At 54.4% G+C, this 27,143-nt stretch overlaps 4 protein-coding genes across 9 annotated transcripts in view; 3 read left to right on the top strand and 1 right to left on the bottom strand.

Annotated features, from left to right (window-relative positions):
• SH2D3C (SH2 domain containing 3C) overlaps positions 1 to 5,643 on the top strand; it is a 30,840-nt gene extending 25,197 nt beyond the window's left edge. For all 5 annotated transcript variants that reach the window (XM_080668950.1, XM_080668954.1, XM_080668951.1 and 2 more), the window contains 5 exons: positions 469 to 584; positions 978 to 1,149; positions 1,924 to 2,035; positions 2,391 to 2,597; positions 3,763 to 5,643. In XM_080668950.1, the coding sequence (XP_080525076.1) occupies positions 469 to 584; positions 978 to 1,149; positions 1,924 to 2,035; positions 2,391 to 2,597; positions 3,763 to 3,938 (783 nt within the window). In that variant the 3' untranslated portion in view covers positions 3,939 to 5,643. The remainder of the gene's footprint in view (positions 1 to 468; positions 585 to 977; positions 1,150 to 1,923; positions 2,036 to 2,390; positions 2,598 to 3,762) is intronic.
• Positions 5,644 to 5,811: 168 nt separating this feature from the next.
• On the top strand, positions 5,812 to 10,213 carry TOR2A (torsin family 2 member A). 2 transcript variants are annotated; one of them, XM_080668948.1, is made up of 5 exons: positions 5,812 to 6,162; positions 6,742 to 7,007; positions 8,247 to 8,422; positions 9,079 to 9,206; positions 9,469 to 10,213. In XM_080668948.1, the coding sequence occupies exons 1-5, from the start codon at positions 6,003 to 6,005 to the stop codon at positions 9,711 to 9,713; spliced, it is 975 nt and encodes a 324-aa protein (XP_080525074.1). In that variant the 5' UTR covers positions 5,812 to 6,002; the 3' UTR covers positions 9,714 to 10,213. The 2 variants fall into 2 exon arrangements, with proteins under 2 accessions (XP_080525074.1, XP_080525075.1); XM_080668949.1 differs by lacking the exon at positions 9,079 to 9,206 and having other exon boundaries at positions 9,469 to 10,196.
• A 77-nt stretch (positions 10,214 to 10,290) lies between these two features.
• Positions 10,291 to 24,362, bottom strand: TTC16 (tetratricopeptide repeat domain 16; the record flags this gene model as incomplete). The annotated part of the gene is made up of 14 exons (XM_080668339.1): positions 10,291 to 11,117; positions 12,087 to 12,153; positions 14,437 to 14,602; positions 14,759 to 14,901; positions 15,450 to 15,615; positions 17,227 to 17,368; positions 17,628 to 17,872; positions 18,404 to 18,618; positions 20,883 to 21,012; positions 21,574 to 21,674; positions 23,180 to 23,323; positions 23,466 to 23,556; positions 23,859 to 24,004; positions 24,288 to 24,362. 14 exons carry the CDS (start codon positions 24,360 to 24,362, stop codon positions 10,291 to 10,293), a joined length of 2,658 nt encoding a protein of 885 aa, XP_080524465.1.
• An 868-nt stretch (positions 24,363 to 25,230) lies between these two features.
• On the top strand, positions 25,231 to 27,001 carry PTRH1 (peptidyl-tRNA hydrolase 1 homolog). The gene is made up of 5 exons (XM_080669097.1): positions 25,231 to 25,349; positions 25,736 to 25,955; positions 26,180 to 26,279; positions 26,425 to 26,470; positions 26,567 to 27,001. The coding sequence occupies exons 1-5, from the start codon at positions 25,236 to 25,238 to the stop codon at positions 26,747 to 26,749; spliced, it is 663 nt and encodes a 220-aa protein (XP_080525223.1). The 5' UTR covers positions 25,231 to 25,235; the 3' UTR covers positions 26,750 to 27,001.
• Positions 27,002 to 27,143: the final 142 nt, after the last annotated feature.

Below are 27,143 nucleotides of genomic sequence, written 5' to 3'. Positions count from 1 at the left end.
CTATCTCTGCACCTCATTTTCGCCCTCTGGAGTTTGGAGTGCACTGATTACTTGGTCGCACTGGTCTCCAAGCTCAGGAAGCAAGAAAAGAGAGTGCAGGGATGTTCTATGAAGAGCACTAAGGTGTGAAGGGAGCAGCCCTGGGTTCTAGGCCCTGGGTGCGACATTGGACTGACCCTTGCTCTCCTTGGGACTCAGGTTGGCCTTCTGGAATAAGGCAGTCCTGGTCCTTAACCTTAACCGAGTATTTAACATGTCCGGCACCTCTGGGCATTTTCCCATTTATCCCTCATTTCGCAGATGAGGAAAAGGAGGCTCATTTGCTCCACAGCAGAGGGTTAGCAGTAGAGCTGGAATTCAGATCCGGCCTCCCAGCCAGGCTGCCCTCCTAGATAAAGCTTTCTGACTCCCAGATGGCTTGGGCCAGCCAAGACAGGAAATTAATCAGCCCTCTGGGCGTCCTTGCAGGTTGCTAGGATACTGGGCGTTACCAAGGAGATGCAGACCCTAATGGGAGTCCGCTGGGGCATGGAGCTGCTCACCCTCCCCCATGGCCGGCAGCTACGACTAGACCTGCTGGAAAGGTAAGGGAAACACGCCCCTCACGCAGGGGGACTCTCGTCCTTTTGCTTTGGCCAGCTGGCCAATCACAGTCTCTCAGCCTGGCTCCCAGGGGTCCTGGCCACGCCCCCTATCCCACTGACCAAGTGCAACTTGTCATTCTGCTCCAAGCAATTCTGGTTTCTCAAAGACCCAGTCCTTTAGGGAGTCACCTTTGCATCCTCTTGACCAATCATAGTCCATGAATCTTTGCTCCGCCCATCAGCTCTCTCTTCCCCTAACCTCGTGGACTCTACCACCTCCCAGTTTGGGCTCTGCTCTCTACCCACTCGGGGCCTCACCCCTGGCAGTGGCAGGAACCCTACCCACCCCCTTGGGCCCTTGGCCCCGCCCCCCTGACCTGGCCTCTACGACAGGTTCCACACCATGTCCATCATGCTCGCTGTGGACATCCTGGGCTGCACCGGCTCTGCTGAGGAGCGGGCAGCGCTTCTGCACAAGACCATCCAGCTGGCCGCGGAGCTTCGGGGGACCATGGGCAACATGTTCAGCTTCGCTGCGGTCATGGGCGCCCTGGACATGGCCCAGGTACTGAGGGGCCCTGGCAGAGTGGGTTCAGGCGGACTGTCGCCCTGGGCTGCGTTCCTTTGGGATGGCTGTGTAGTGATTCCGGAAGAACTCAGCAGCATTGGGGAAAGGCACCTGGAAGAGCTGGGTTCTCTAAGTGCTGACCTGCTCCGACACCCAGGCTTTCCCTTCTCTGGGCCTCAGTCTTCCCCCTGTAGAATACATGAGGTGCAAATAGGAGTATAAGGAATAAGTATAAAGTGGCTATCATTTAGTGAGCACTTACTGTATGCTGGGTGCTCGTGCCACACTAAGTACTTTACAAGCATGGATTCCTCAAAACAATCTCATGAGGTAATGTCTTTATTGTCCGCATTTTACTGATGGAGAAATTGAGACAGAGCAGTACTTGCCTAAGGTCACATAGTCAGAGGCTGAAAAAATTGGGATTAGAACCAGGTCTGTCTTAATTTCATAGCCCAAACCTCATCCACACTACACTTCCTCTCCTATGCCTAGTAAATAGTAACAATGGGGTCCTACAGGCAGTGGTTCAACTCCCAGCTCTACCACGTATTTTTGGAATGGCCTTGGGCAAGTCATTCCCTTCTCTGAGCCTTAGTTTCCCCATCTGTAAAATGGGTTGTGGGGGGGGCTTCATGAGGACTTAGCACCGCCCCTGATACATGAATGGTGATCATCATAACCGCACATCTGGGCATCCACTCAGCAGGGTGGCCTGTGGCCCTTGCTGGTCGCTTTCCTGGCTGGTCGCTCACAGTCTGGTCTCCCCAGATTGCCCGCCTGGAGCAGACATGGATGACTCTGCGACAGCGACACACGGAGGGTGCCATCCTCTACGAGAAGAAGCTCAAGCCGTTTCTCAAGAGCCTCAATGAGGGCAAAGGTACCTCCCCCATGTTGCTGTGTGACCTTGCACAGGTTTCAGCCCTCTCTGGGCCAGTGTGGACGATGATGAGAGCTTGGCTGAGCTCTGTGTGAGCTGTTCCTGCACTCACTCTGCACCTGGCAACTGTGTCAGCCCGTCCAGGTATGGCCCTTGGGGCCAGGCCAAGGGTGCACTAGAGTTAGTTGAAAGAATCTGAAAGGAAAGGTCTGTCCAGGAGTCAGGAGCCCTGGGGGTTTTCTGGGACCTCAGGCAGGCCCCACCCTTTCCCCTTCAGTGTCTCAGTTTCTGGGGCCGCAGTGGGCAGTGGGGGCCTCCAGAGTCTCTTAAGAGCCTGCTGTCTCCCTCCTTGCAGAAGGCCCGCCGCTGAGCAACACCACATTTCCTCATGTACTGCCGCTCATTACGCTGCTCGAGTATGACACGATCCCGGCCGAGGGCCCCGAGCCCTGGGGCAGCACGGAGCACGGCGTGGAGGTGGTGCTGGCCCACCTGGAGGCTGCCCGCATGGTGGCACACCATGGAGGCCTGTACCACACCAATGCCGAGGTCAAGCTGCAGGGTGAGTCCTTCGGGCCTGGGCCTCCTTCCACTTGCCTTGCTCTCCTCTTCCCTCCAAATGTTCATTCTCATTTCTCCACCCCTCTTTCCTGCCCTGTCTCCCTGACTCATTTTTCTCATCCCTTTTCTTCCTCACTCACCATTTCAACAAGCAATTGTTAGCGGCAGGCACCAGGGAGACACAGATGATTCAAAGAGCATCAGAGCTGTGTGTCTTAGCTTCTCTGAGCCTCAGTTTTCTCATCTGTGAAGTGGGTGTTCTAACAGGCCTACTTTACAAGGCTGTTTGCAAAGTGCTATGCCTGGGGGCCTGGGGCTGAGACAGACCTGCCCTGCCTTTCAGGATCTCTTAGCCCAGTCGAAAGGGAGAACTCTCACAAAAAAGGCCAGAGAAAGTGGCTTCAGAGGATCCATCGTTTACTGCTTTAGGCGTTATTTAGTCATACAGTCTTACTACAGACGAATTGCAGATCAAAGCGGAGCAAAAACAAGGTGAAAAGTCACCCACAATTACCCAGAGGTAAATGCTGTGAGCATTCCGGTGCATGTCTTTCCTTTTTCTTCTTCAGAAAGAAGAAAAACACACGTTTTTTGCATTGACTTACAAAATGTATATACGTTTCTTAGGAAACATTTTGGAACTTACAGAAAAACACAAAAAAGAAAAGAAAAAGCACTCAAGCCCCCACAATTAACATTAATATTTTATCTTCCAGTCATTTTAAAATTACATGTTGTAAATAGTAGGGCAAAGCTAGGTACTAAACTGTGAGGCCATGTCCATCAATAAACCTTGCTGAGCCCTAACCGGTTTGGCTCAGTGGATAGAGCGTCAGCCTGCAGACTCGAGGGTCCCGGGTTCGATTCCGGTCAAGGGCATGTACCTTGGTTGCGGGCACATCCCCAGTACGGAGTGTGCAGGAGGCAGCTGATCGATGTTTCTCTCTTATCCATGTTTCTAACTCTCTCTCCCTCTCCCTTCCTCTCTGTAAAAAATCAATAAAATATATTTAAAAAAATAAAAATAAACAAACCTTGCTGAATCCCTGGCAGAGCTGGGGGTGGTGTCCCTTGGAGGGGGCCCTGAGGGATGTGGTGGCTCCTGCGAGAGCCCCAGCCTCCCTAGCTGGGTGGTGGTCCCCTAACGCCTGTGCCCCGCCCTGCAGGGTTCCAGGCCCGGCCCGAGCTCCTGGAGGTATTCAGCACCGAGTTCCAGATGCGCCTCCTCTGGGGCAGTCAGGGCGTCAGCAGCAGCCAGGCCCGGCGCTATGAGAAGTTTGACAAGGTTCTCACCGCCCTGTCCCACAAACTGGAGCCTGCCGTCCGCTCCAGCGAGCTGTGACCCCCGTGGACCCTTCCCCTCGGCAGCTGCGGGCAGCATGCGGGACAGAGGGGCACAGACCTTCCTCCAGAGCACCCCAGGGACACTGTGACCAGCCCAAGAATGTACCGGACTCCACGCCGAGATCTCCCTTGCGCCTCCAGGGTTCTGCGTGGATTCTGGGCTCTGTCCCACCTGCTACATGCTCACCTCATCTCCCTTCAGGAAGAACCAGGACCCCTGTTCCTCCCTCCAGCTTCTGCCTCTCCCCCTCCTGCTGAGGGGCCCTGTGTTTGAGCCATGGGAGGCTCCTCACGCCTCCTCACTCTTCTCCAGGCATCTGCTCCCCACCGACACCAAGGCCTCCATCTGGCTGTAAATAAGTCTCCGTTCTGTAAATACATGTACAGAAGCCATGCTCTTTCTTTCATATAATAAACTTTTATGTCTCTTTTTTCTGTCTCTCAGGAGGCCCTGAGGTGGAAGGAAGCAGCTTTTCTCAGGCAAAAGGGGAAAAAATCCATTTCACAAATATTTATTTAGCACCTGGGACATTCCAGATTGTACCAGGAGCCAGAGTTACTGCGAATGCTGAACCCCAGTCCCTGCCATGGAGGAGATCACAGCCAGTGGGGGAGATAAACAGCCAATTTCAACCAGTGGGAGAAATACTGACCTGCCCCCCTCCTCCTCCACTCCCTGCCCCCGGGGAAGCCATAGCAAAGGTTCCCACAAATGCACAATGAAGGATCCCAGATGTTTGGGATGGAAAGGCTTTTTTGAAATCTAGGAATCTACCTCTCTGGGAAACTGAGAACGGTGACCTGGGTCACAGCAGCAGAATGAGGGAGGCTGGAACTTGGGTGTCCTGACTGGAGTTCTCTCTCTTCAATACTGGAAACTACTAAGTTTCAGTCTTTGAAACGTGGCCTCAGAAGTGGTGTGCGTGTGTAGAGTGGGGTAGATAATCTTTGAAAAGGGACATGAACACGGTTGTCTTGATTCCATAGGTGGAGGGGTAGACCATGTGGACGAGGCAGAGCCCTGGCAGGATGGAAGTCTGGGGAGCCCAATGACTGAGTGTGAAACATCTGGGGTCCTTTCTGTTCTGAATCCTGACTGAGAGAGGCTGGGTAACACAGTGCATTAGATCTTTGGCGGCAGCCAGACTCGGGTTCAGTTCTATTGTTGACTAGCTGAGTAATGTGGATATCAGGCTTAACCTCTCGGGTTCCCATTTCTACCTCAAAAAGATGGGGTCAATAACAGAATTAATCTCTTAAGATTCCTATTGAAGCATTTAACGCATTGTAGTTGCTAGGTAAGGAACCACTATGTTTTATACATGATGGATTGTCAATTATCATTTATTGATTACTTTAAGCCAAAACACTTTATGTGCCTGTACCTCATTGAAATATCACCATTTTTCTGTATGATGGGTACTGTTATCATATAGTATATATAAGGTAACTAATACTAATGGCACACAGTAGGTGCTCACCAAAAGCTATTAGTATTCTTAACCATGAAAGGCCCAGCTGTAGTGGTTCAGTAGTTGAGCGTCGACCTATGAACCAAGAGGTCACAGTTTGATTCTCAGGTTGTGGGCTCGATCCCCAGTGTGGGGCTCGCAGGAGGCAGTTGATCAATAATTCTCTCTCATCATTGATGTTTCTATCTCTCCTCTCCCCTCCTTTCTGCAATCAATAAAAACATATTTTTTAAAAGCATGAAAAAGGCGCTTTACAAGGTGTAAGGTGCCGCACAGGTTTTCACTACAGTTGTTACATTACCCTTGTGGTCATAATTCATTATTTTTTTGGAACTACTACTATGGTCCCCTAGTTACCATGGTTATGGAAACGCGGCCCTCCATCCCGAATTGAACAGTTCGCGGGCTCCCTCTGGAGGTCACCTTCCGGTCCTGCAGCGGGACGACTGGGCGGGCCTTTGAAAGGGGCGAGAGGAGAGCCGGGAGTTGTAGGCCACGGGCGGTGGCTGCCGCGGAGCGATGCACGCCGGGAGCTGTAGTTCTCGGGAGAGGCGGTTGGCCGCCCCAGACCTAGCTCCGGCCTCACCCGGATGGCGGCTGGTTCGCGTGGCCGCCGGCCGTGGGGCTCGCGCCTCCTCGGGCTGCTCGGGCTGGTTTCGGTCTCGGTCGCGGCTGCCGCCTGGGACTTGACTTCATTGCGCTGCAGCTTCGGCACCTTCTGCGAATGTGACTTCCAGCCCGACTTCCAGGGTGAGGAGAGGAAGAGTGAGGGGCGGGCCGACCGGAGGCCCCACGGACTCCGGGACTAGACCGGGAGGGTGGAACCGAGGGGCGGAAGGACCCCAGACTACCGGACGGCCCGGACCGGAAGTGGGTCTTGTGTGGAGAGCCTGGGGCTCGGGACCTGGGGCCAAGGTTTGGGGATGCTTGTTTGGGCCAAGGTTTGGGGATGCTTGTTTGGGCCCAGGCAGAGCCCTGCCAGGATGGAGAGAGGCCTTTGACAGCGGGGCCGCGGGGCAGGATTAGGCCTCCACAGGGGAATGGCCGTGAAGGGAGAGTCTTACCTTGGTAATAGGCAGAGGGTTCTGGGGCAGACCCTGTAGACCGGTGGCACCCACTTAGGGCTGAGTACAATTCAGAGAGAGGCCTGGAGGGGGCGCTGCCAAGCTGAATTAGGCCTGAGGGTGACTCCTGCAGCGGGAGCTCCCTTGTGAAAGCGTCCCAGGCCATAGGGATCCCTAGACCTGGTTCCGGACATCACTTCCCCCTTGAACCTCTTCCGGCGGGAGCGTGTCCTCAACTCTGACACTGTCCTTCTTGTGGCCCTAGGTCTGGAGTGTGACCTGGCCCAGCACGTGGCAGGCCAGCACTTGGCCAAGGCGCTGGTGGTGAAGACATTGAAGGCCTTCGTGCAGGACCCGGCCCCCACTAAGCCGCTGGTCCTCTCCCTGCACGGCTGGACAGGCACTGGCAAGTCCTATGTCAGCTCCCTGCTGGCACACTATCTCTTCCGGGGTGGCCTCCGCAGCCCCTATGTGCACCACTTTTCCCCTGTCATCCACTTCCCCCATCCCAGCCACATGGAGCGCTACAAGGTAGGCTGGTTGCATCCTGGACCATCATCCCCCGGCATCAGGGATGCCATACTCTAGGAAGGGAGGGAGCCCTACGCCCAGAGAGGGTGATTCACTTGCTGTAGGCCACACAGTCAGTGGGAACCAGCCCTCAGGACCCACCCTGAACAGAGTTCGGGATGATGCCATTCTGCCTGGCAGGGAGTTCTTGCTTTAGTTCTTGGGGGTGAGGCATTAATGGTATCTACTTGCCAGGGTTGTTCTGAAGAACATGAGATTATAGAATTACAGGAATTAATTATTGAGCACTTACCTTTGCCAGTCTGCATTATCTTCTCTCTGTAAAGCACTTAGCCCCAATTTGAGGCTCAGAGTAAGTACTTAGTAACTACAGGCTCTTATTGCTGCTACTATTACTATTATTTTTACTACTATTATTATTGTCGTTATTGATTGCAAGGCACTTTGCAGGCTGAGCTGTCACAACTGCCGAGAGCCCTGGCTTGTGTGGCTTAGTTGGTTGAGCTCCTCCCTTGCACCAAAAAGTCACTGGTTAGATTCCCCGACATGGCACATGCCTTATGTGGGTTTGATCCCCAGTAGGGGTCGTGCTGGAGGCAGCCAATCGATGTTTCTCTCTCTCTTTCCCTCTCCCTTCCTTTCTCTCTCAAATCAATTTTAAAAACCAACAAAACATTGCCCTAGCCGGTTTATCTCAGTGGATAGAGCGTCGGCCTGCAAACTGAAAGGTCCCAGGTTTGATTCCGGTCCAGGGCACGTGCCGGGGTTGTGGGCTCAATCCCCAATGGGGGACTTGCAGGAGGCAGCCGACCCATGATTCTCTCTCATCATGGATGTTTCTCTCTCTCTCTCGCTCCCTCTTCCTTCCTCTCTGAAATCAATAAAAATATATTTTTTAAAATGGAAAGAAAAAAAACCCCAACAAAACTGCTGAGAAAGTTCATGGTGCAGGAAGGAGCCTTCCCCTTTTATAGAAAGCAGTAGATGTCAGGGAAGGAGCCCTGAAGGCAGGTGCAGGGCCTGGGTTTGAGTCCCTGTTCTCCTGCTCACTTGCTGTTTGAACTTGGACAAGTCTTTGCCTCTCTCAGGGCCACCGTTTTGCCATCAGTCCCATTAAGGGATTGGTGCTTGCCGTGAGTCCCTATCTTCCAGGGAAGGGGATTAATTCTTGCTTGGGAAGAAGTCTGGGGCTGGGGGAGTTTCTCCAGTCCCCCTCAAACTCCTGCCTCTCTCCTGCAGAAGGATCTTAAGAGCTGGGTCCAGGGCAACCTCACTGTTTGTGGCCGCTCCCTGTTCCTCTTTGATGAGATGGACAAGCTGACCCCAGGCCTGATGGAGGTCCTACACCCTTTCCTGGGCTCCTCCTGGGTTGTGTATGGGACCAACTATCGAAAAGCCATCTTCATCTTCATCAGGTGGGTGCAGCATGACGGGATACTCAGAGGTCTCAGCTATCCAGTCTTGGTCTGTGGTCCCACAGCAGAATCCCGTCCCCCAGGGCCCAAACTTTCCCAAAGCCCCTCACCCTCTTGATGGTGTCATTCAAGGTGGCTGACTTCCCCTTTGACAATCTCGAAGCCCATTCTGGGCTCAGGCTTTTTGGTCCCCATTTCTTTGTGGAAGCCCTGCTGCTAGCTCAAGAGTTTTCCCTCTCTTGTGGCCAGGAGGACGCGGGCCCGGGAGAAACAGACCGGGGTTCTAGTATCACCTCCAAGAGGCCTTGCTATATTTCCTCAGGCAAATTACTTCACCTCTCTGAGCTCCCATCTCCTCTCTGAACAGCAGGGCCCAATGAATGCCCCACTGTCCTAGAAGCTGGGTGAGGGGAAGTCAGTTAAGGGTCTTGAAAGTGTTTTGTAAACTGTAAAGTGCATGGCACTGAGGTGAATTTCTAGGGGTCATGGTTGTGGACACGCTCTGGAAAGGGGAACTGTTTTTTTGGAATGTTTTGGTGGGTTTGGCTCCTGCTGGCACTGAGCTGGGCCCGCAGGCTCAGGTTGTGTTAGGTGGCATGTGGGAAGCAGGGCCAACTCCACTGTCTGAGTCTCGGCCCGGGTCCCCATGGTTTTAGCAACACTGGTGGTGAGCAGATCAACCAGGTGGTACTGGAGGCATGGCGCAGCCGCCGGGACCGCGAGGAGATCAGCCTACAGGAGCTCGAGCCAGTCATCTCCCAGGCTGTGCTGGACAACCCCCACCGTGAGTTTGGCTCAGAAGCCCCACCCTGGGGATGGCTTCAGCGGGTGGGGCTTCACACCCAGATCCATCGGGCTAGGATCTGATGCTCTGCCCGCTGACCCAGTACTTCTGAGCCTAGGCTCTGAGCTCCTGGCTGTCCCAGAACCTCCCTGAGCCCTTTGCCCGGAAGGTGGCTGAGAACAGTGTACTACACTGGCCTTTGGCGGGTAGAAACGCAGCTCTGTGAAGCTCAGCTTCTTTTCCCTATCGTCCCTTCCGGCAGACGGCTTCTGGCGCTCAGGCATCATGGAAGAGCATCTCCTGGACGCCCTGGTGCCCTTCCTACCTCTCCAGCGGCACCATGTGCGGCACTGCGTGCTCAACGAGCTGGCGCAGCTGGGCCTGGAGCCAAGGGACGAGGTTATCCAGGCTGTGCTGGACAGCACCACCTTCTTCCCTGAGGACGAGCAGCTCTTTTCCTCCAATGGCTGCAAGACTGTGGCTTCCCGAATTGCCTTCTTCCTCTGACCCTCAGGTGGCATCCTCGCCCTCCCCGCCTGGCCAGGCCATGCAGGGAAGCCCTGGGGCCTTTGCCAGAGGGACCCTTGTCCTGATCTCCTGGAGAGTGGGACCTGGAGCACCAATTGAAGATGTGGAGAAGTGTTGGCTGGCCTCTTAGCTGGCCTGAGGACATCTCGGCCTTTGCTTCCTGCCCCGGGGGAAAGTGCTGGTCACCCCAGAACTCAATGAGTCTTGACCTCACCCTGCAGCCTGAGCCTTCTTAAATGTGAATTGTAACTCAGGGACCGTGGCTGCTGGCTGCTCCCTCCATCCTGAGCCTTTTCCCCTTCGCCCCTTGCCCTGCCACCATATCCCACTGTCCCAGTATTGTGAGCCAGGCTGAGACTTCTCAGTCCCCATGGACGAAGGGACTCAAGCTGCCACTTGGGCCTGGTTTTTGATGTTTTTAATTTTGTAAAAGAAGAGAACAAATACAATAAACTTAGCCATGAGAGCAGAGTAATGTCAGCAGTCTCATTGCTGAATGCCAGTGTGGTAGGATAACTCCCATCTCCAGCAAGAAGCGAGGGGCTCAGTGGCCCCTTCAGAGAGCAGTGACACTGTCAGAGCTAGGGTTCTGGCTAGCCTGGATTTCGCTGGAGTTCTGGCTCAGGTCCTGGATGACATCAGTCTTGCTAGATTCTGGGCTTGGGCTCTGGTTCCAGTTCTGGAGAACCTTGGCCATGACGAGCCACTGGCCCTCGCCCTGGGTGGCCTCAGTATTGCTGGGGCTCCAGCTTGGCTCATAGTCAGTCTTGGTCTTGCTGGAACTTCGGATCAGTCCCCTGGTCCGGCCCTGGGTGGCCTCAGCCTTGATGGGGCTCCGCCTGTGAACAGCCTTGGTCTTTCTGAGCCTCTGCCTTGGGCCCTGGGTGGCCTCGGTCTTGGCGGGCTTTTGCCTTGGGCCCTGGGTGGCCTCGGTCTTGGCGGGCTTTTGCCTTGGGCCCTGGGTGGCCTCGGTCTTGGCGGGCTTTTGCCTTGCGCCCTGGGTGGCCTCGGTCTTGGTGGGCTTTTGCCTTGCGCCCTGGGTGGCCTCGGTCTTGGTGGGCTTTTGCCTTGCGCCCTGGGTGGCCTCAGTCTTGGTGGGCTTCTGGCTCTGGCTCTGCATGGCCTCCGTCTTGCTTGGCTTCTGGCTCTGGCTCTGGCTCCTCATGACCTCGGTCCCGCTGAACATCTGGCTCCGGCTCCAGAAAGCCTTATTGTTTATGGGGCTGTCATTCAGGCTTAGGTCTTCCCTGTCGTTTCCCAGGTTTGAGGATTGCGTCTTCAGCAGTGAGGAATCGGAGGTGAGGAGCACAGAGGTGGTCGAGGTGCTCCTGTATTCCTGACAGGTGGTGGACGTCTCCATCTCGGAGGTGGACAGGGTCCTGACTGGGAAGGGTATGCCAAGAGCACCCATCAGGCCACCTTCCCTAGGCAGTTCCAGGGAAAGGAGGCTTCTAGGCCTCGCCCTGGCCTGTATCCCAGAGGCCTTGCATGGCCAAGGGCAAGGCCTGCCAGCCCAGCCCTCCTCAGCCACCTGCGCTTTGAAGGGGGGCCAGGGCTGTAAGGTAAGGGGGAGATACCGAGGGTCCTACTTGCCTATCTCTGGCCTCCATTGTGCCGGCTGCTCCTTGTCCTCTGCGTTCCAGCCACAACCAACAGCCTGTAGTTCGCCCTGCCCCACCCTCCGTACTTGACTAACCCCTACTCCTCCTTCAGGTTCTGGAAGTCCCCACTGGTCCCCCAAAGGGGGCTAAGTGCACCACAGCCCTCCAGTGCACATCTGCACTGTCCCGGTTATCCGTGTATCTGCGTGCCTTCTTCTCTTCAGGAACAGGAGCTCCCAGGGTGGGGACTGGGCTGTTCATGCCTGTGACCAGTGTGTGACAAAGCCCCGCCCTGGGACTCGATGGCTTATTGAACTGCACTGAATGGAAGGACAGGGCTGGCCGCCGCTATTTCTATCCTGGCCCTGGGCTCCTCACACCTGCCCTCGGGACTCTGTTAGGAGCGGCATTCCTGGGTGTATGACTTGTCCCTTCCATGCTGGTGCTCGCAGAATTGGGGGTAAAAGCCCCTTGGGCATGCACATGTGAGCTTATTTTAGGGAGTGGCAAGAGGGCAGAGAGAGAGAGGGCCTGAGGGGGCGTGAGGCTGGAGCAGGCAGCCACTGTGAAGTGCCCGTCCCCGAGGGCTCAGCACGCCCCCTGCAAAGTTGGGATTATACTCCTGCTTTAGCCGCACAGCTGCAAACAGCAGAGCCCACATTCTCCCCCAGGCCAGGGTGTCTCTGACCTCGGACCTCTGCTCACAGCTGCTCTGGCTCACTCAGGACTGGAAGGGACCCCGGGAACTTACAGCCCGACATGGAGCTTGACGAGGTCTGGTCAAGGTAGCTGGCGGACGGGGACTGCTCCGGCTGCTCCTAGGGCAAGAGACGGGCTAGGCAGTGGGGCTGCAGGCAGCCCAGGCCAGCGGCTGAGCTCCGTCCGGAAGGCCCGCAGGCCTTGGGACTCCAGTGACTGTTCCCTTGAGCTTGGAGCTGCTCAGGGGTCCCAGGTTAGGGCTGGGTGGGGACATGCAGAGGCTAAGGTTGGACGGAGGGGGAGTGGCCAGCCTGGAGAGGCATGCCGCTGTGAGCAAGGCAGTGTTCAAGAGGCTGCATGGGCCCTGGCTGGTTTTGCTCAGTGGTTAGAGTGTTGGTCTGTGGACTGAAGGGTCTTGGGTTCAATTCCAGTCAAGGGCACGTACCTAGGTTGCAGGCTTCATCCCAGGCCCTCATCGGGGCACGTGTGGGAGGCAACCAATTGATGTGTTTCTCTCACACTGATGTTTCTCTCTCCGTGTTTCTCCCCCTCCCTCCCACTCTCTAAAAATCAATCCTTAGATGAGGATTAACAACAACAACAACAAAAGAGGTTGCACGGGCCTCAGTTTCCCCATCTGCAACATGTAAATTAGTTCAAGTATGGCACAGGCTTCTGTAAACTGTAAAGTGCTGTGCCCTGGGCAATGGCCAGTGAGGAACTGGGGAGCTTCGCCCCGCTTTGCATTCCGTATCCCACTTCCTCCTCCCCACATGCCTGGGAGGAAACTGCCGCTAAGACCATTTCATTGACCAGGAAACCGAGGCTCTGAGCACTGAAGCAGCCTGCCCAGGGCATCAGCTGAGAGAAGCTGCGGCCAGGGGGCCTGGGCAGGGGTACGGAGCACTAGCAGCACTAATGTACAGGCGCCAGCTAACGGCTCCGAGGGAGGGAGCCCATGGTGACTCCAGGGGCACAGGCACTGAAGTTTTGTATTTTGTATTCTAATGGGACCTGGAAGAAGGCGAGCTGGCCTTTTCCATTTATGGCAAGGGATTCGGGGAGCCTCCTGGGGACACTATTGGCGTGCTGTCCAACAGCAGTAGGTGGGGAGGTACATTGTGGGGTAGATGGGATTCGCCATGGCAATGAGAGTGAGCAGTCAGCCCAGTGCATCTCACGAATGCAGTTTAGTGAAGGGAGCAGAGACCCAAGGGCACACGGATCTGTCCCCTGAACAACAGGCATGCTTGTCTTCGGTGTGAGTGGTGTGAGTGATCGGGACAGCCTTGTGGGTGGGCTGGGCTGAGGGAGGGGCCTTGAAGGGGGCTCCTGGGGGCTTCTGGGGAGCTGGGAGTGTTCTCTCCTGATCTGGGTAATGATGCCATGGGTGTATTCAGTTTGTGAAAATTCATCAAACAGTTCCTTTATGATTTGTACACTTTTCTATGTTACATTCAATACAAGTTTTTAAAATATATGTGTATATATATATATATGTATATATATACATATATATATATATATATACACACACACACACACACATACACACACACACACACACACACACACACACACACACACACACACTGAGTGGCCAGATTATTATGATCTCTGAACACATAATAATCTGGCCACTGAGTGTATATCCTATATAATAAAAGGCTAATATGCAAATTGTCCCCTCGACCAGGATTTAGACCAGCAGGCAGGCTGGCCATCCGCCCATGTCCCCTCCCCCTGCCAGGCTGGCCGGACCCCACCCATGCACGAATTCATGCACTGGGCCTCTAATATATATATATTTACACTGAGTGGCCAGATTATTATGCATTCAGAGATCATCATAATCTGGCCACTCAGAGTGTGTGTGTGTGTGTGTGTGTGTGTGTGTGTATATATATATATATATATTTTTTTTAATGATTTCAGAGAGGAAGGTAAAGGGAGAGAGATAGAAACATCAATGATGAGAAAGAATAATTGATCAGCTGCCTCCTGCATGCCCCACACTGGGGATCGAGCCTGCAATGCAGGCATGTGCCCTGACCAGGAATTGAACTGTGACTTCTTGGTTCAACATTCAACCACCAAGCCACGCCAGCCAGGCTCGATACAAGTTTTTAGAAAGGAATTGAAGAATTAAGAAAACTCTGGCATGAGTGGCCAGTGCACACATCAGCATGCATGAAGGTGAGTGTGGGCAAAGTTTGAGGAGGCCTCTCCTTGAGGGGCCCATGTCCTGTGCGCTCCCTCAGGGAGACCCCTTACTGGAACCATCCACATCTCACAGCAGCAAGTCCCCAGCCCAAGTGACACAGCTGAGTGGTGGCAGAGCCAGGCCTGTGGTGCGCTTCACCAGACTTCAAGGGCTCCAGGTCCCGCTGTGGCCCACTCACCTCCTCCTCGGCATCCACGGCCTCTTCCGGGTGTGTTGGCTCTTCCTGCACAGTCTGGGGTGTGGAGTCCAGCTTCTGAGAGGTCTCCCACAAAAGCTTTTCCTCCTTCCACGAAAGCTGCAGGGTCCGGGCCTTCTGGCGCTCTAGTTCTTGTTTATAGAGCTGCCTGCCCAGCCATGGCCCCAGAGCACTGGGTAAGTCACCCTGCCCCACCCACCATCCCCAGGACTGGGCAATGGCTTAAGGAGGCAGCCGGGGCCAGAGGAGCCTTGAGCCCAACCATTCCCGCTCCTGGCCTGTGGCTCCTGCTCGAGGAGCTTACCCCATGATGCCTTGAGGGATGTTATTCTGCAGCCTGCTCTCTATCACCCGATTCAGCTGCATCTTGGCCAGGAGGCCCACCTGGCTGCCAAGCACCTCGTCCACTGACATGCCGGGGAAGAGGTTGGTTATCAGCGAGAGCAGCTGCAGGAAAGGGGTGAGCAGAGCAAGGTGTGGGCCAGGGCAGGGGCAGGTGGTATGATGCTGCCCTGCCCTTGCAGAGTCCCTTTGCAGGGCTGAAGAGGGAAGCATTTACAAATCGTTGTTTTTAAAGGGCTGTTTTGCCCCAGAACTGTGAGGAGGCCATGAAAAAGGAACTATTCAGAGAGGAAACACTGATGGGGTGTGTCTAGCCGTGGGCTCTGGAGCCAGACAGATCAGGGTCTAACGGTTAGAGACTCTAACCTCTTAGCTGTGTGACCTGGGACAAGGGAACTGGCTTCTTTGAGCCTTACCCTCTTGGTCTATAAATTGGCGGGTGATAACGTTACCTGTCTCCTAGGGGCTGCAGAGGGTTAGAGTGATGCGCGCTGAAGAGGTTAGAACAGTGCCTGGCACACAGTAAGTGCTCTGGCATTAGCAGCTTGTACTAGTTGCTAGGAAACCACATTTCTTTTCGGGCAGGGAGTATCTTTAGGAGGCCAGAAGTACTGACTCTGCAGACACCCTCCTGGCCACCAGGAGGAACCCACCTTCGGTTGCTTAGGGTCAAGGAGCAGGGCAGTTGCAACGTCCTGGCGGGCCCCGAAAATGTTCTGGATGAGCTGCCGGCTCCTGGCACGGTGCAGGTAGTACTGAGCCATCTGGGGATTGTGCTGGATGGCCATTGTGAAGTGGCTCTCTGCCTTCTGGAATTGTCTACAAGACAGCAGCCACAAGCTGCAGTGAGCGAAGCCACCTGGGGGGAAATAGCAGCTTCTGGCCCCACGGAGGAGTGTGGGGAAAACCAGGCTGGTCTCTGCTCCCCGCCACCATGCCCCACGCTCTCCTTCTACCAGCTATGCTCTTGATGGACCCAACACTCAAATGCTAGTATAAAACCCCACCATAAGTGGGCACTCTTTTATCTTAGATTAGGGAAGGTCTTTCTGAGAATGCCATACACCCAGCAGCTAAAAGTAAAAAAATTAATTGGACTGTGATTCAGTCCTAGGTTACTGAGTAGCAAAAACACCACAAAGAAGCCCTGGCTGGGTAGCTCAATTGGTTAGACCATAGTCTTGCTATGCCAAGATTGCCAGTTCAATCCCTGATCAGGGCACATACAAGAATCAACCAATGAATGCATAAATAAGTAGGACAACAAATCGATGTTTCTCTGTCAAATCAATAAATTAAGCAAGCGTGCGTGTTAAATAAATTAAGCACACACACACACACACACACACACGCCACCACCACCACAAAGGAAAGCAGTAAATAGGATATATATTTTGCTATATAAGGCAGATGATAAGCTAATTTTCCTAACCTACAAAAAAACCTCTTTTTAAATTTTTTAATTTAATTTATTGGCACAAAGAACCCTTTAACAAAAAAAAAATTTAAATGAGCAATTTAGTAGGTAATTGGGCAAAAGATTTGGGCAGGCCATAACGACCAACAGACACATAGAAGATGCTGCGCTGCTGCACTAGCGACTTAAACATCAAGATCAAGTGCGAAAGAGCATTTTTTTTTTTTGCCTAAGAGTTGAAAAATAGTCTTACTACCTCACACTAGGGAGGTCTGGAAAACCAAGACTCTTTTCCTGGGAGAAAAGTTTACATTAGTTCACTGTTTTTGGAGAACATTTGGACATTATTTAAAATGTTAAATTTTTACACTCTTTTATCGAACAATTTAACTTCCAGCAATCTAGCTATAGTGTTACTGGTATGAGGGCATGAAAACATATGTGTGGTGCTCATCACTGCATGATTTATAATAAAAAACAGAAAGCAGCCCAAATGTTCATCAGCAGTCTAGAAGCTAAAGGAATAAAAGGCAATCAATCCTCTATGGCTCCTCCACAGGATGGGACACTAGGCAAGCAGTAACAAGAGAATGAGATAGTCCCATACTAATGCCATGGGAAGTAAAAAAGCACAATTTAGCATGAAAACACTTTTGTAAAACGATAATGACTGCTAATACATGCATAGGAAACAATCTGGAGGAATCTTTGCCAAACTCATGGGGGTGGGGAGGCATTGGGAGGTAGATAGATATAAGGAACTTCCATGTTCTGAATTATAAATCATTGAACCCTTAAGTTTTCTATAAAAAGCACCATTACCATAATATTCAGAAAACAGTGAAAGATTTTTTGCAAAAACGTGGAAATTAAAACCTATACTTAGGGGATATAACTGGGAGAGCTTCTTGACCCAAGGATCCCAGCAGGCAGCTTCATGCCCCGGGCCCCGCCCCCAGCGCCTGGCCCCGCCCCCGCCGCGGCCCCGCCCCCAGCCCCCAGCCCCGGCGCACTTGCTCCTGTGCTCGCAGAAACCCATCTTCTCCTGCAGCAGGCCCATGCGCAGGTTGGCGCCCTCGTCCCGCGGGCTCAGCGTCAGCGCCTCCTGGTAGTCCGCCTCAGCAAAATTCAGGTAGCCCAACTGGAAGAAGCAATCTGGGGCCCCCAACCCCAGTGTCCAGGAGCCTCCCTCAGCCTTCTCCACCCCCCAGAGGGCGGGGCCCGAAACTGGCGGCTGGTACACCTGCCTGATTTCTGAGCAGCCCTGAGACCGGCTGTAGCCACTTTCTTGAAGGCAACGTTTCCCCAAGTGTGTCCGTGGGACACTGAGACTCGTAAATGTTTTCTCTTTCCCTTCTTCCTTCCTCCCTCCCTCCGTGGGGGGCCTCAGGCACCCACCCGCTGCCCCCCTCACCGCCGCGGTTGATGTAAAGGCCTTTCTCCTGCTGCTCGTCCTTGAGGACCTTGTTGAGCAGAAGCACGCTCTCCTGGTAGGCGCCCTGCATGTAGCAGTGCACGGCGAAGTCGTTGTAGGCCAGCAGGAGCTGGCGCTGCGCCTGCCGCACCATGTCCTCCTGGTGCTCGTTCATCATGTCCAGCGCCTTCAGGAAGTCCTCCACCGCCGCATCAAACTCCTGGAGCCGGCGGTACATGGTGCCCCTGTGGGGAAGGGACATGAGGGCCAGAGCTCCCCAACCCTCAGGAGGTTTGGCCTATGGGTCCTGGATTGCTACTCAGGTAACCTGCTAGCCACTAGTCATTTTTTCTCAAAAACAGCTTCCCTCTCTCTTTTTGGGAGCCAGGGGCACGCGAGCCTCCATGTAAGGCCTTTCTGTACACGGACAGGTGTTTCACCTCCACTGCTCATACGGGAAGCCCGGGGCTCAAGAAAGTTAAATGGTCCTGAATCATGTGGTGAGTCCTTGTTGGGGTCAGATTCACACCCGAGCCTTGTCCACTGAGCCAGGCTGATTCTCCCAGCATGACCTGCTCAGCAGGCCTGGGGGTCCAGGATCCCTGCTTAACTGAGGCTGCTGCCTGCAGCGACCACCTCCCATGATGCCTTGATCCCAATGGGGAGTAGGGAAAGATTAGGATTAGGTAGATGGGGGAACTGAGGCCTACACCGATTCAAGAGCTCTCCTGGGACCACACAGCTGGACCTACTCCCGCCACCTCCCCACCCAGTACCTGAAGAGGAAGAAGCTGGGTTCCAGAGGGTTGTTGTCGATGGCACAGTTCACACACTGCACTGCATGCTGCAGCTTGCCTTGCACGGCTAGGATCCTGGCATCTCGGTATGACTTCTGGGCCTGGTCTACCATCATCTTGAGCAGCACCCTTGCCTGTGAGTGCTTGGGATCCAACACCAACGCGCTGTGCAGGTCTTGATAGCAGAGGTGGGGCTGCAGGGGCCAGGGGTAGCATCAGGGACACAGCCAAGCTGAGCCTTACCCTGTCCAGTACGGGGAGGCAGACCTCCTGGCTTATAGGGGCCTTTCTCAGGTAGGCTGGCACCATGCCACCCATTCTCAGTGTCCCCGCTTTGCTGTTCCACCCGTTCTGCCTCTTCAAGGAGGCAGGGGACATTGTGGGGAAATCTCATCCCTACTGGCCCCTCCAGATGTGACCTCAGGTGAGCGAGGGTCACCCTTGGTGGTTTCTGCCATGGAATGGGATTTGGAGGGCTGCCTCCTTGGAGGACTTCTGTGAAACTCATTTGAGGTGGGAGGAGGGTGTGGCCTCCTGATTGTGACTGTTGTGCATTCCTATCCTTTCCTCCCTGACTCCCTTGACCTTTAAGTCCAACATAACTCTGGCCAAGAACAGATTCAGGCCTGGACACGAGCAGAAAACATTCCCAGGCAAATACCTTCTACCGGATGAGCATGTCTGTCAGTCAGTCAACAAAGTTTTGGCAAGCACCCCATGTCCTATAGGTAATTGGTGGAAGGGTGAGCAGAGCAAACAGTGGACACCAGGAAGGAAGTTGAGAGGGGAAAGATGGGAAAGGCTAGGGGCAGGACTTCAGAGTAGGCTGACTTGGGTTCAAGGGCATAGCTACTGAGAACTGGCTGTGTGACCTTGAGTCACCCAGCCCCTCTGGACCTGTATCTTCACCTGTAAAAAGAGGACAAGGGGTTGTATCTACTGAAACAGTTATTGTGAGCCTTTAAGATAAACATGAGAAGGTCCTGGCGGGGTAGATCAGTTGGTTAGAGCGTAGTCCTGATCCGCCAAACTTGTGGGTTTGATCCCCATTTAGGGCACATACAAGAAACAACCAATGAATGCATAAATAAATGGAACAATAAATCTCTCTCTCTCTCTCTCAAATCAATTTTTTTTAAATATATTTTATTGATTTTTTACAGAGAGGAAGGGAGAGGGATAGAGAGTTAGAAACATCGATGAGAGAGAAACATCGATCAGCTGCCTCCTGCACACCCCCTACTGGGGATGTGCCCGCAACCAAGGTACATGCCCTTGACCGGAATTGAACCTGGGACCTTTCAGTCCGCAGGCCGACGCTCTATCCACTGAGCCAAACCGGTTTCGGCTCAAATCAATGTTTAAAAAAGATAAAAATGAGTAAAGTGCTTAGCATGTGCATTGCAAGGGCTGAAGTGGTGGGAGTGGCTAAAATCCCAACAGTCAACAATCATTATCAATAATTACTAGTCTCCTACCTTTGACGGAGACTCTCCCACTGACTCACTGTTGATCACAGAAGCCCAGCCCTCAGTATAGGGAGGCTCACATTTCCCACCACCCCCAGAATGCCCCACCCACCCCCTGTTCCTTCCCCTCCTGAGTGTCCCAGCTCCCAGACACCAGGCCAAGCCAGAACACCGGCCATTGTTCTGGATCCTTCCTTCCCTCTTGCACTCCCCCAGTCTCTGGTCCTGACTTCCAAAAATAGTGGAACTGCTACCTACTCGCCCATCCTTCCCCTGGCCCCCTTCTCTTCTACTGGATGGCACCTAGCCTCTTCTCCAGGCTCCTGGTCTCCAGACTTGCCCGCTGCAGCCCACACTCCCTCTGGCAGCCAGAAGGATCTTTCTAAAGCCCACTGCCTCAGGAAACACCCTTTTGAGGCTCCTATTGTCCGCGGGAAGAAGTCAAGGTCGTCCTGAGTTCACAAGGCCCTGCCTGATACCCTCTCATATCTAAATTCCCCTCTTCCCTTGTGACTCCATCTCCCTTGCCCCTAAGTTGTCCCCTGTACTGTCTGTCCCCATGCCCAGCCCATGGAGTGCAGCAGCTGGGGTGCTTAGAAAACGTTTACTGAGGCGAATAAGGAAAGGAAGGAAGGAAGGAGGAAGGGCCTCTTTATCTAGTGGATCGCTCATGGTTGCATAGACGCATGAAGTCATTCTTCACCTAAGTATCTGCTTAGGGATGTCTCCCTGGGCTGTGAGTTCTGGATGGCGGTGATGGCATAAGTCTCTTTATCTTGTGGTTTCCGGGGGCCAATGCAGGCCTGGCACAGAGCCAGGGCTTAGTGACAATGGAACAATACTTGACTGGGCATCTGCCCAGAGAGGACAGTATCCCCACTGCACTGAGGGGAGGTGGCTGCTGGCTGCTGGCTGCTGGCCTGGCAGCCTCCTATAATCTTGGGATGTGCTGGGGGAAGGGCCCCCCTCTCCCCCCCTCCCCGTTCTACCTTCCCCAAGAAGTTATAGAGCCTGGCTCGGAGGATGTAGATGTCAGCGTTGGTTGTGCCATGCTTCACCTCCTTGATGACAAGTGAGAGGCAGTCCTGATACCGTCTGAGGGCCAGGAGACAGGCCATGCTGCGGACAAAGGGCAGAGGTGCTGTCTACCAGAGCAGCGATTTTCAACCCTTTCCAGCTCATGGCACACGTAAACTAAAGACCAAAATTCTGCAGCACACCAGACAATATGTTTTGATTTGTTCTCACTGGAAGGCTATTCTTTTATTTTTAATATATTTCTATTTTTTATTTCAGAGAGGAAGGGAGAGGGAGATAGAAACATCAATGATGAGAGAGGATTATTGATGGGCTGCCTCCTGCACGCCCCACACTGGGGATGGAGCCTGCAACCCAGGCATGTGCCCTGACCTGGAATTGAACTGTGACTACCTGGTTCATAGGTTGACACTCAACCACTGAGTCACACCAGCCAGGCTGGAAGGCTATTTTTGTGTTGGCTGTTGTCATTTTTTAAATTTGAGAACCTCAGGGAAAAGAGGTCAGTGCCCCTGACTAAATACTCAGGTATTGCATGTTTTAAAGAGTCTTACGGCACACCGGCTGAAAATCGCTGTGCTAGAGGCCCAGAAGGGGCTGCTGGAGAACCAGGGCTGGCAAGGACACTAATGGGCCACTCACCATCGGTAACGGAAGCTGGGTTTCTCAGGCTGGAGCTCGAAGGCTTGCGAGAAGACGTTCAGGGCATCCAGAAAGGCACACTGCTCAAACAGGCACTGGCCCTGGGGACACGAGGGACAGTCCCTTCTGCGTGCATCCCCGGCCCAGCAGCACTCATGAGAGGGGTAGGCAACATGGGGGTGGGAGAGGAGAGAGACAAGAGAGAGGCTCAGAGCCCTCTAGATCTGGAGAGACTTTAAGAGTCAGAGACACAGCCCTGACCAGTTTGGCTCAGAGGATAGAGTGTCGGCCTGCGGACTGAAAGGTCCCAGGTTCGATTTCAGTCAAGGGCATGTACCTTGATTGCGGGCACATCCCCAGTAGGAGGTGTGCAGGAGGCAGCTGATGGATGTTTCTCTCTCATCAATGTTTCTAACTCTCTATCCCTCTCTCTTCCTTTCTGTAAAAAATCAATAAAATATATATATTTTTAAAAAAGAGTCAGAGACACAGAGATGGAAAGAGATACAGAGCTAGGGAGAGACAGCCAGCACTACAGAGACACAGGAACAAAGAGAAATAGAGAAAATGTGGAAGGTGAGCAAGAACAGCAGAGCCAACAGTAACAGGCTCCGAGCCCTGTGTTAAGAACCTGAACGTACAATCTCACTGGTACTAAGTAGCATCCCCCTTTCAGATGAAAGAACTGAGGCTCAGAGAGGTGAAGTCACTTCCCCAAGGTCACACAGGAAGTGTTAGTACTGGACTGGGGACCCTAACAGACAGATTAAGTATGTGGTTTGGATAGCCCAGATGTTTCAAGAATTGAATAATTAGTGACATTAAAAGATATCAAAGTTGCCAAAATGGAAAAAAATAGGACTTTGTTGGTATTTATGGTTTAATATTGGTGTGTTTTTTTAAAAAAATGCAAATGGGCCCTGACCAGTTTGGCTCAGTGGATGAAGCGTCAGCCTGTGGACTGGGGGGTCCCAGGTTCGATTCCGGTCAAGGGCATGTACCTTGGTTGCGGGCACATCCCTAGTGGGGGGTGTGCAGGAGGCAGCTGATCGATGTTTCTCTCATCGATGTTTCTAGCTCTCTATCCCTCTCCCTTCCTAGCTGTAAAAAAAATCAATAAAATATATTTTTTAAAAAATGCAAATGGGGCTGATATTACCTTTTAAGTGCTTAGAGTCTCTAGATTCTAGGTCTGTACTGTCCAATACAATAGCCACCAGCATCATGTGGCTATATAAATTTAATTTAAAAGAAATACAATTTAAAAATGAGTTTCTCAGTCACAATTGCCACATTTCAAGGGCTCAACAGTTCCCCGTGGCTAATGGCTACCAGATTGTACAGTGCTGAGTAGGTCATTGTCATTATTGCAGAAAGTTCTATTGGACAATGTTACTAAACTTTACCAGCCCTAGTGGTAAGCCTACTTGGGAGGTGGGAGAGGTCATGAGAGGGGCAGCAGGTGGGGAACAGACACAGGGCCAAGGAACTCCCCAGGAGGTCAGAACTAGTCCCAGAAGCAAGGAGAGCCCCCATGGCTGCGGGGAGGTCCAGCGGGCCTGGGTGTGAAGTGTGCGCCTGCGTGGGCCTGGGCGGCGCCAGGCACCTGCAGGTAAAGCACCAAGGTGAGTCGCTTCAGGAACTGGGTGTTCTCCGGCTGGAAGGAGTGGGCCCTCCGCAGGTTCTGGACAGCCGAGGAGTAGTCACAGAGCTGGATGTAGGCTTCGGCTCTTAAGGCGTAGAAGTCGACCTGAGGGAGAGGGGACTCAGGATTGACGCTCAGTTACCAGCAGGGACTTGGTGGCCCTGAGACCAGGGACCTGGAAGGCATGGCATTGAGGGGGAAATGTGTGCTACAGGCTGGGTGTGGCCCCCAAACCCTCCCCCCTCACCAGCTGGGGGTCCAGGTGGATGGCACGAGAGAAGAACAACACAGCTGTTTCCCAGTCTTCTCGCTCCAAGCACCAGTGGCCTCGGTGGTAGCTGTGGGGGCAAGGGGCACAGGCAGAGAGGTGGCCTTGACTTTGACCAGCCCAAGGGCATACAGCTGGGACTGTGCAAGTGGGTGGGAGGCACTTGGGTGGAGAGACCAGAAGAGCAGATGGAGATTCTTGGAGCTCATCCAGGCCAGTAGCAGCCTTTGATTCACTGAGGCTGATGAGCCCTATTATACAGCTGAGTTCAGTGGAGCCCAGGGAGGGAGAGTAACTGGCCCAAAGCTGCACAGCATGTCAATTACTGTGCAGAACAGAAACCAGGGACCTTGGGACAAGGTAGTCACTCACTACTCCCTGACTTTGAGAGGAACTGTTAACCCAGAGAGTGTTTGTCTTATTTCATCAAAGCTTCGGAACGCCTGGCTGGTCCCAAAGATGCGCTGTATGGTCTCCCTTGGGAGTGGATTCACCCATGGCTTTGGCTCCGGAAACTCCTAGAACCAATGGACAGCAAGCTGGAGCAGGCCTCGGAGATGACCCCCACTCCACTTATCCACGCTTATCAGGTGTTTTACAGGATGGAGGAGAGGTGGGAATGAGGCCTGGTAGGAGGCAAAACCTGAGGTCTGGTGGCACCCCAGCCCCCTTCCCCCGAGGAATGTTCTAACCTCTCCCTCCAGTCCCGCCTCTCTCCCTTTCCTATGGTCAAGGTCAGAGTTTAGGATTCTCATACTCATACTGTCCTCAGCTCTCCTCCTGGTCCCCCTCCGCACTCACCTCCAGCTGTACCCAAGACTCGAATGCCTCCAGCTCAGGCCCTGCCCCAAGCTGCAGGCCTGCCGCTCCCAGCATATCCCGTGCGATCCCCGTGCCCAGCAGGCCCAACTGAGCACCACACTGACTTCTGCTCTAGCTCTCCCGCCTCGGGAAGTCCACCTTCTCTGAAGCCAGAGACCTATGTCCCATCATCAGTCCTCAAGTCCTGGCTGCCCCACTTCCTCACGACCTCTTAGTTCCTCCTCTTCTCTCACCCTCTCCTCTGGGCCCATGCCATCACAGCCAGGACGCCAGCATCGGCCACCCCTCGGGCCTTCCCACCGGCCACACGTCCCAACTCCTGTTCTCCGCGCTGCGACCTGGCACTTTCTTGAATTGCACAACTGATCCTGCCTCTCCCGTACTCTTAAATCTTTCCTGCGAACTCAGCCTTGGTCTCTGCTCTCCCGACCCTCTGCCTTTGCTTTAGATTCTCCCGCACCTCTTTGGAGTCTGTCATGAGGTCCCTTCCTGGGAGACCTGTGGAACTGAGTTGGCTCCCTCTATGCCCTCTCCCTCCACGTTGCTAGGCACCATCTCCGTGACGCCCACAGGCTCCGCCCCCTGGCCACGCCTCCAGATTCCAAGAACTGTTTGAGCCAGAAAAAGGGCAACACACTTTTATTAGCTGGGGAGGCTGGAGCTACAGCGAGGCAGGACCACAGCGGGGCCAGAACAAAGCTCCCTTCTCCAAACCCGGAGAGCAAGCAAGGGCTCTGCGAGGCCCACAACACACCCCATCGGGACACGGTGACACCGCCCCGCGGAATGCGCCGGGGCGCCCTGGAACGGCCACAGCCCCGCCACCTCCGCCCCTCAGAAGCGTGGCCCGCCCAGGATTGGACGCTGGCGGCAGGTGGCGACCACGATTGGTCGAGGGGTGGCTGACGTCAGGGGTGGGGCTGTTTCATGATGGGAACAGCATGCCGCCCGCCGCCGGGCCTCTGCTGGGCGGGGCTGCTGCTGAGTCGGGGCATGAGCGGGTGCGTTTTGGAACCCCGACCCCCGGGGAAGCGGTGGCTGGTGAGTGGAGTTAGGGGGGCGACCTAGGGGCTCCCGGGACCGAACTTCAGTTTTGCCACTGTCTCCCGGACAAAGTCCCCCAGATTCTTTGCCTCCGTGTTGTTTTAAATGTAGAAATGGGTCCTATACTCCGACGGGCTCCAAACTTCCAAGATCTCCGCCCCGGCGCCCTGGCGCCCTGCCTGTCCGGCCCGCCCAGCCTGCGGGGCGTCAGTTCCCCCAAAGCCTTCTGGAGTCTCCGGGGTTTCTGGGCCCCCTCTTCGCGCCCCTTCCTCACTCCGTTCCTGCTTTGCGTTGCCCTCCTTCTGCTTTGGGTTCCAGGGGGCATTGTGAGATACAGGGTGTCGAGAGCTGTCGGGCCTCAGTTTCCCTGGTGCCGCCCGCAGGTGGCCGGCCTGGGGAACCCCAGACTGCCCGGCACGCGGCACAGCGTGGGGATGGCGGTGCTGGGGCAGCTGGCGCGGCGGTTGGGTGTGGCGGAGAGCTGGGCCCGTGACCGCCGCTGCGCCGCCGACCTCGCCCTGGCCGCACTCGGGGATGCCCAGCTGGTCCTGCTTCGGCCGCGGCGGCTCATGAATGCCAACGGGCGCAGCGTGGCCCGGGCCGGTGAGTTGAGGGCACCAAGGGAGCCTGCCTGGAGGGCGTAGGGGCCAGAGGGGATTCTGGGCTGCGGCCACGGTTCACCTCCAGAGTTCCAGTTGCCGCACGGCCTCGGGTATTGTGGGAGCCTCAGTTTCTTTAAATTGTGGCCTCTCGAGGGAGTTGGGAGATGGGAAAAGGCCCTCTGGGCAGATCAGCGGTAACCAGGGCCATCGTTTCCCTGTGCCAAGCGGAGCTGTTGGGGCTGACTGCCGAGGAGGTCTACCTGGTGCATGACGACCTGGACAAGCCACTGGGGAAACTGGCTCTGAAGCTGGGGGGAAGCGCCAGGTGAGGCCCCAAGCCCATCTGGCTGGGACAGGGAAGTTGGCCTCCCATTTGGAGTGGGGTAGGGGTGCTGACCCCAGCCTGGGCTGGGAGAGGGAAGGCTGCTGACCCAGGGAAGCACTGACTGCCCCTCTCCTATCCCTCGAAGGGGCCATAATGGAGTTCGTTCCTGCATTAGCTGCCTCAACTCCAATGTGAGTCCACCCCCTTGGTTCTGCTCCCGGTGGGTGGTTTGGCATGGGGCCCAACATTCCTCACCAAAGCTGCCTGGGCCCTTCTGCTCCTCACAGGCAATGCCCCGGCTGCGGGTGGGCATCGGGCGCCCCATGCACCCCGATGCAGTGCAGGCACACGTGCTGGGCTGCTTCTCCCCATCGGAGCAGGAACTGCTGCCTCCAGTGCTGGAGCGGGCCACAGACCTGCTCCTGGACCACATCCGTGAGCGAAGCCAGGGGCCCTTGTCAGGCACCTGACACCAGTGGACACAGCTGCCTGCTCACCTGCCATGCCCAAACCCAGCCACATCCACAGAGGTGCCACGCCAACCTGTGGGATCCACTTTTTATATAACTCTTCTCTGGGCTACTCCAGGCTTCCTGGGATTAAAAGGGACTGTGGCTGGATCGGTCCATTTTGGGGATGAGGGTTGTTGTTCTCTCTGTGTCTTACTTGGAAAGTAGGGAAACTTCAGGAAGACTAAACTTTTTTATCTTTTTTGAAGACTCAGAGGTTTGGATCTGTAAGATGAAAGATGGCTGCTCGGAGGCTGAAGCTTCCTCAGGGGGTTCCTACCCTTCTCCTGCCTATGGAGGAGGGACCCAGCAGCCCCCCTCCCAGGGGCTGTGTGGGGATGCCTTGGGCCACTGA

Source organism: Plecotus auritus, assembly GCF_963455305.1.
Source record: "Plecotus auritus genome assembly, chromosome: 5".
In the NCBI taxonomy this organism is placed as follows: Eukaryota; Metazoa; Chordata; class Mammalia; order Chiroptera; family Vespertilionidae; genus Plecotus; species Plecotus auritus.
This window is presented reverse-complemented; position numbering and strand designations above follow the sequence as displayed.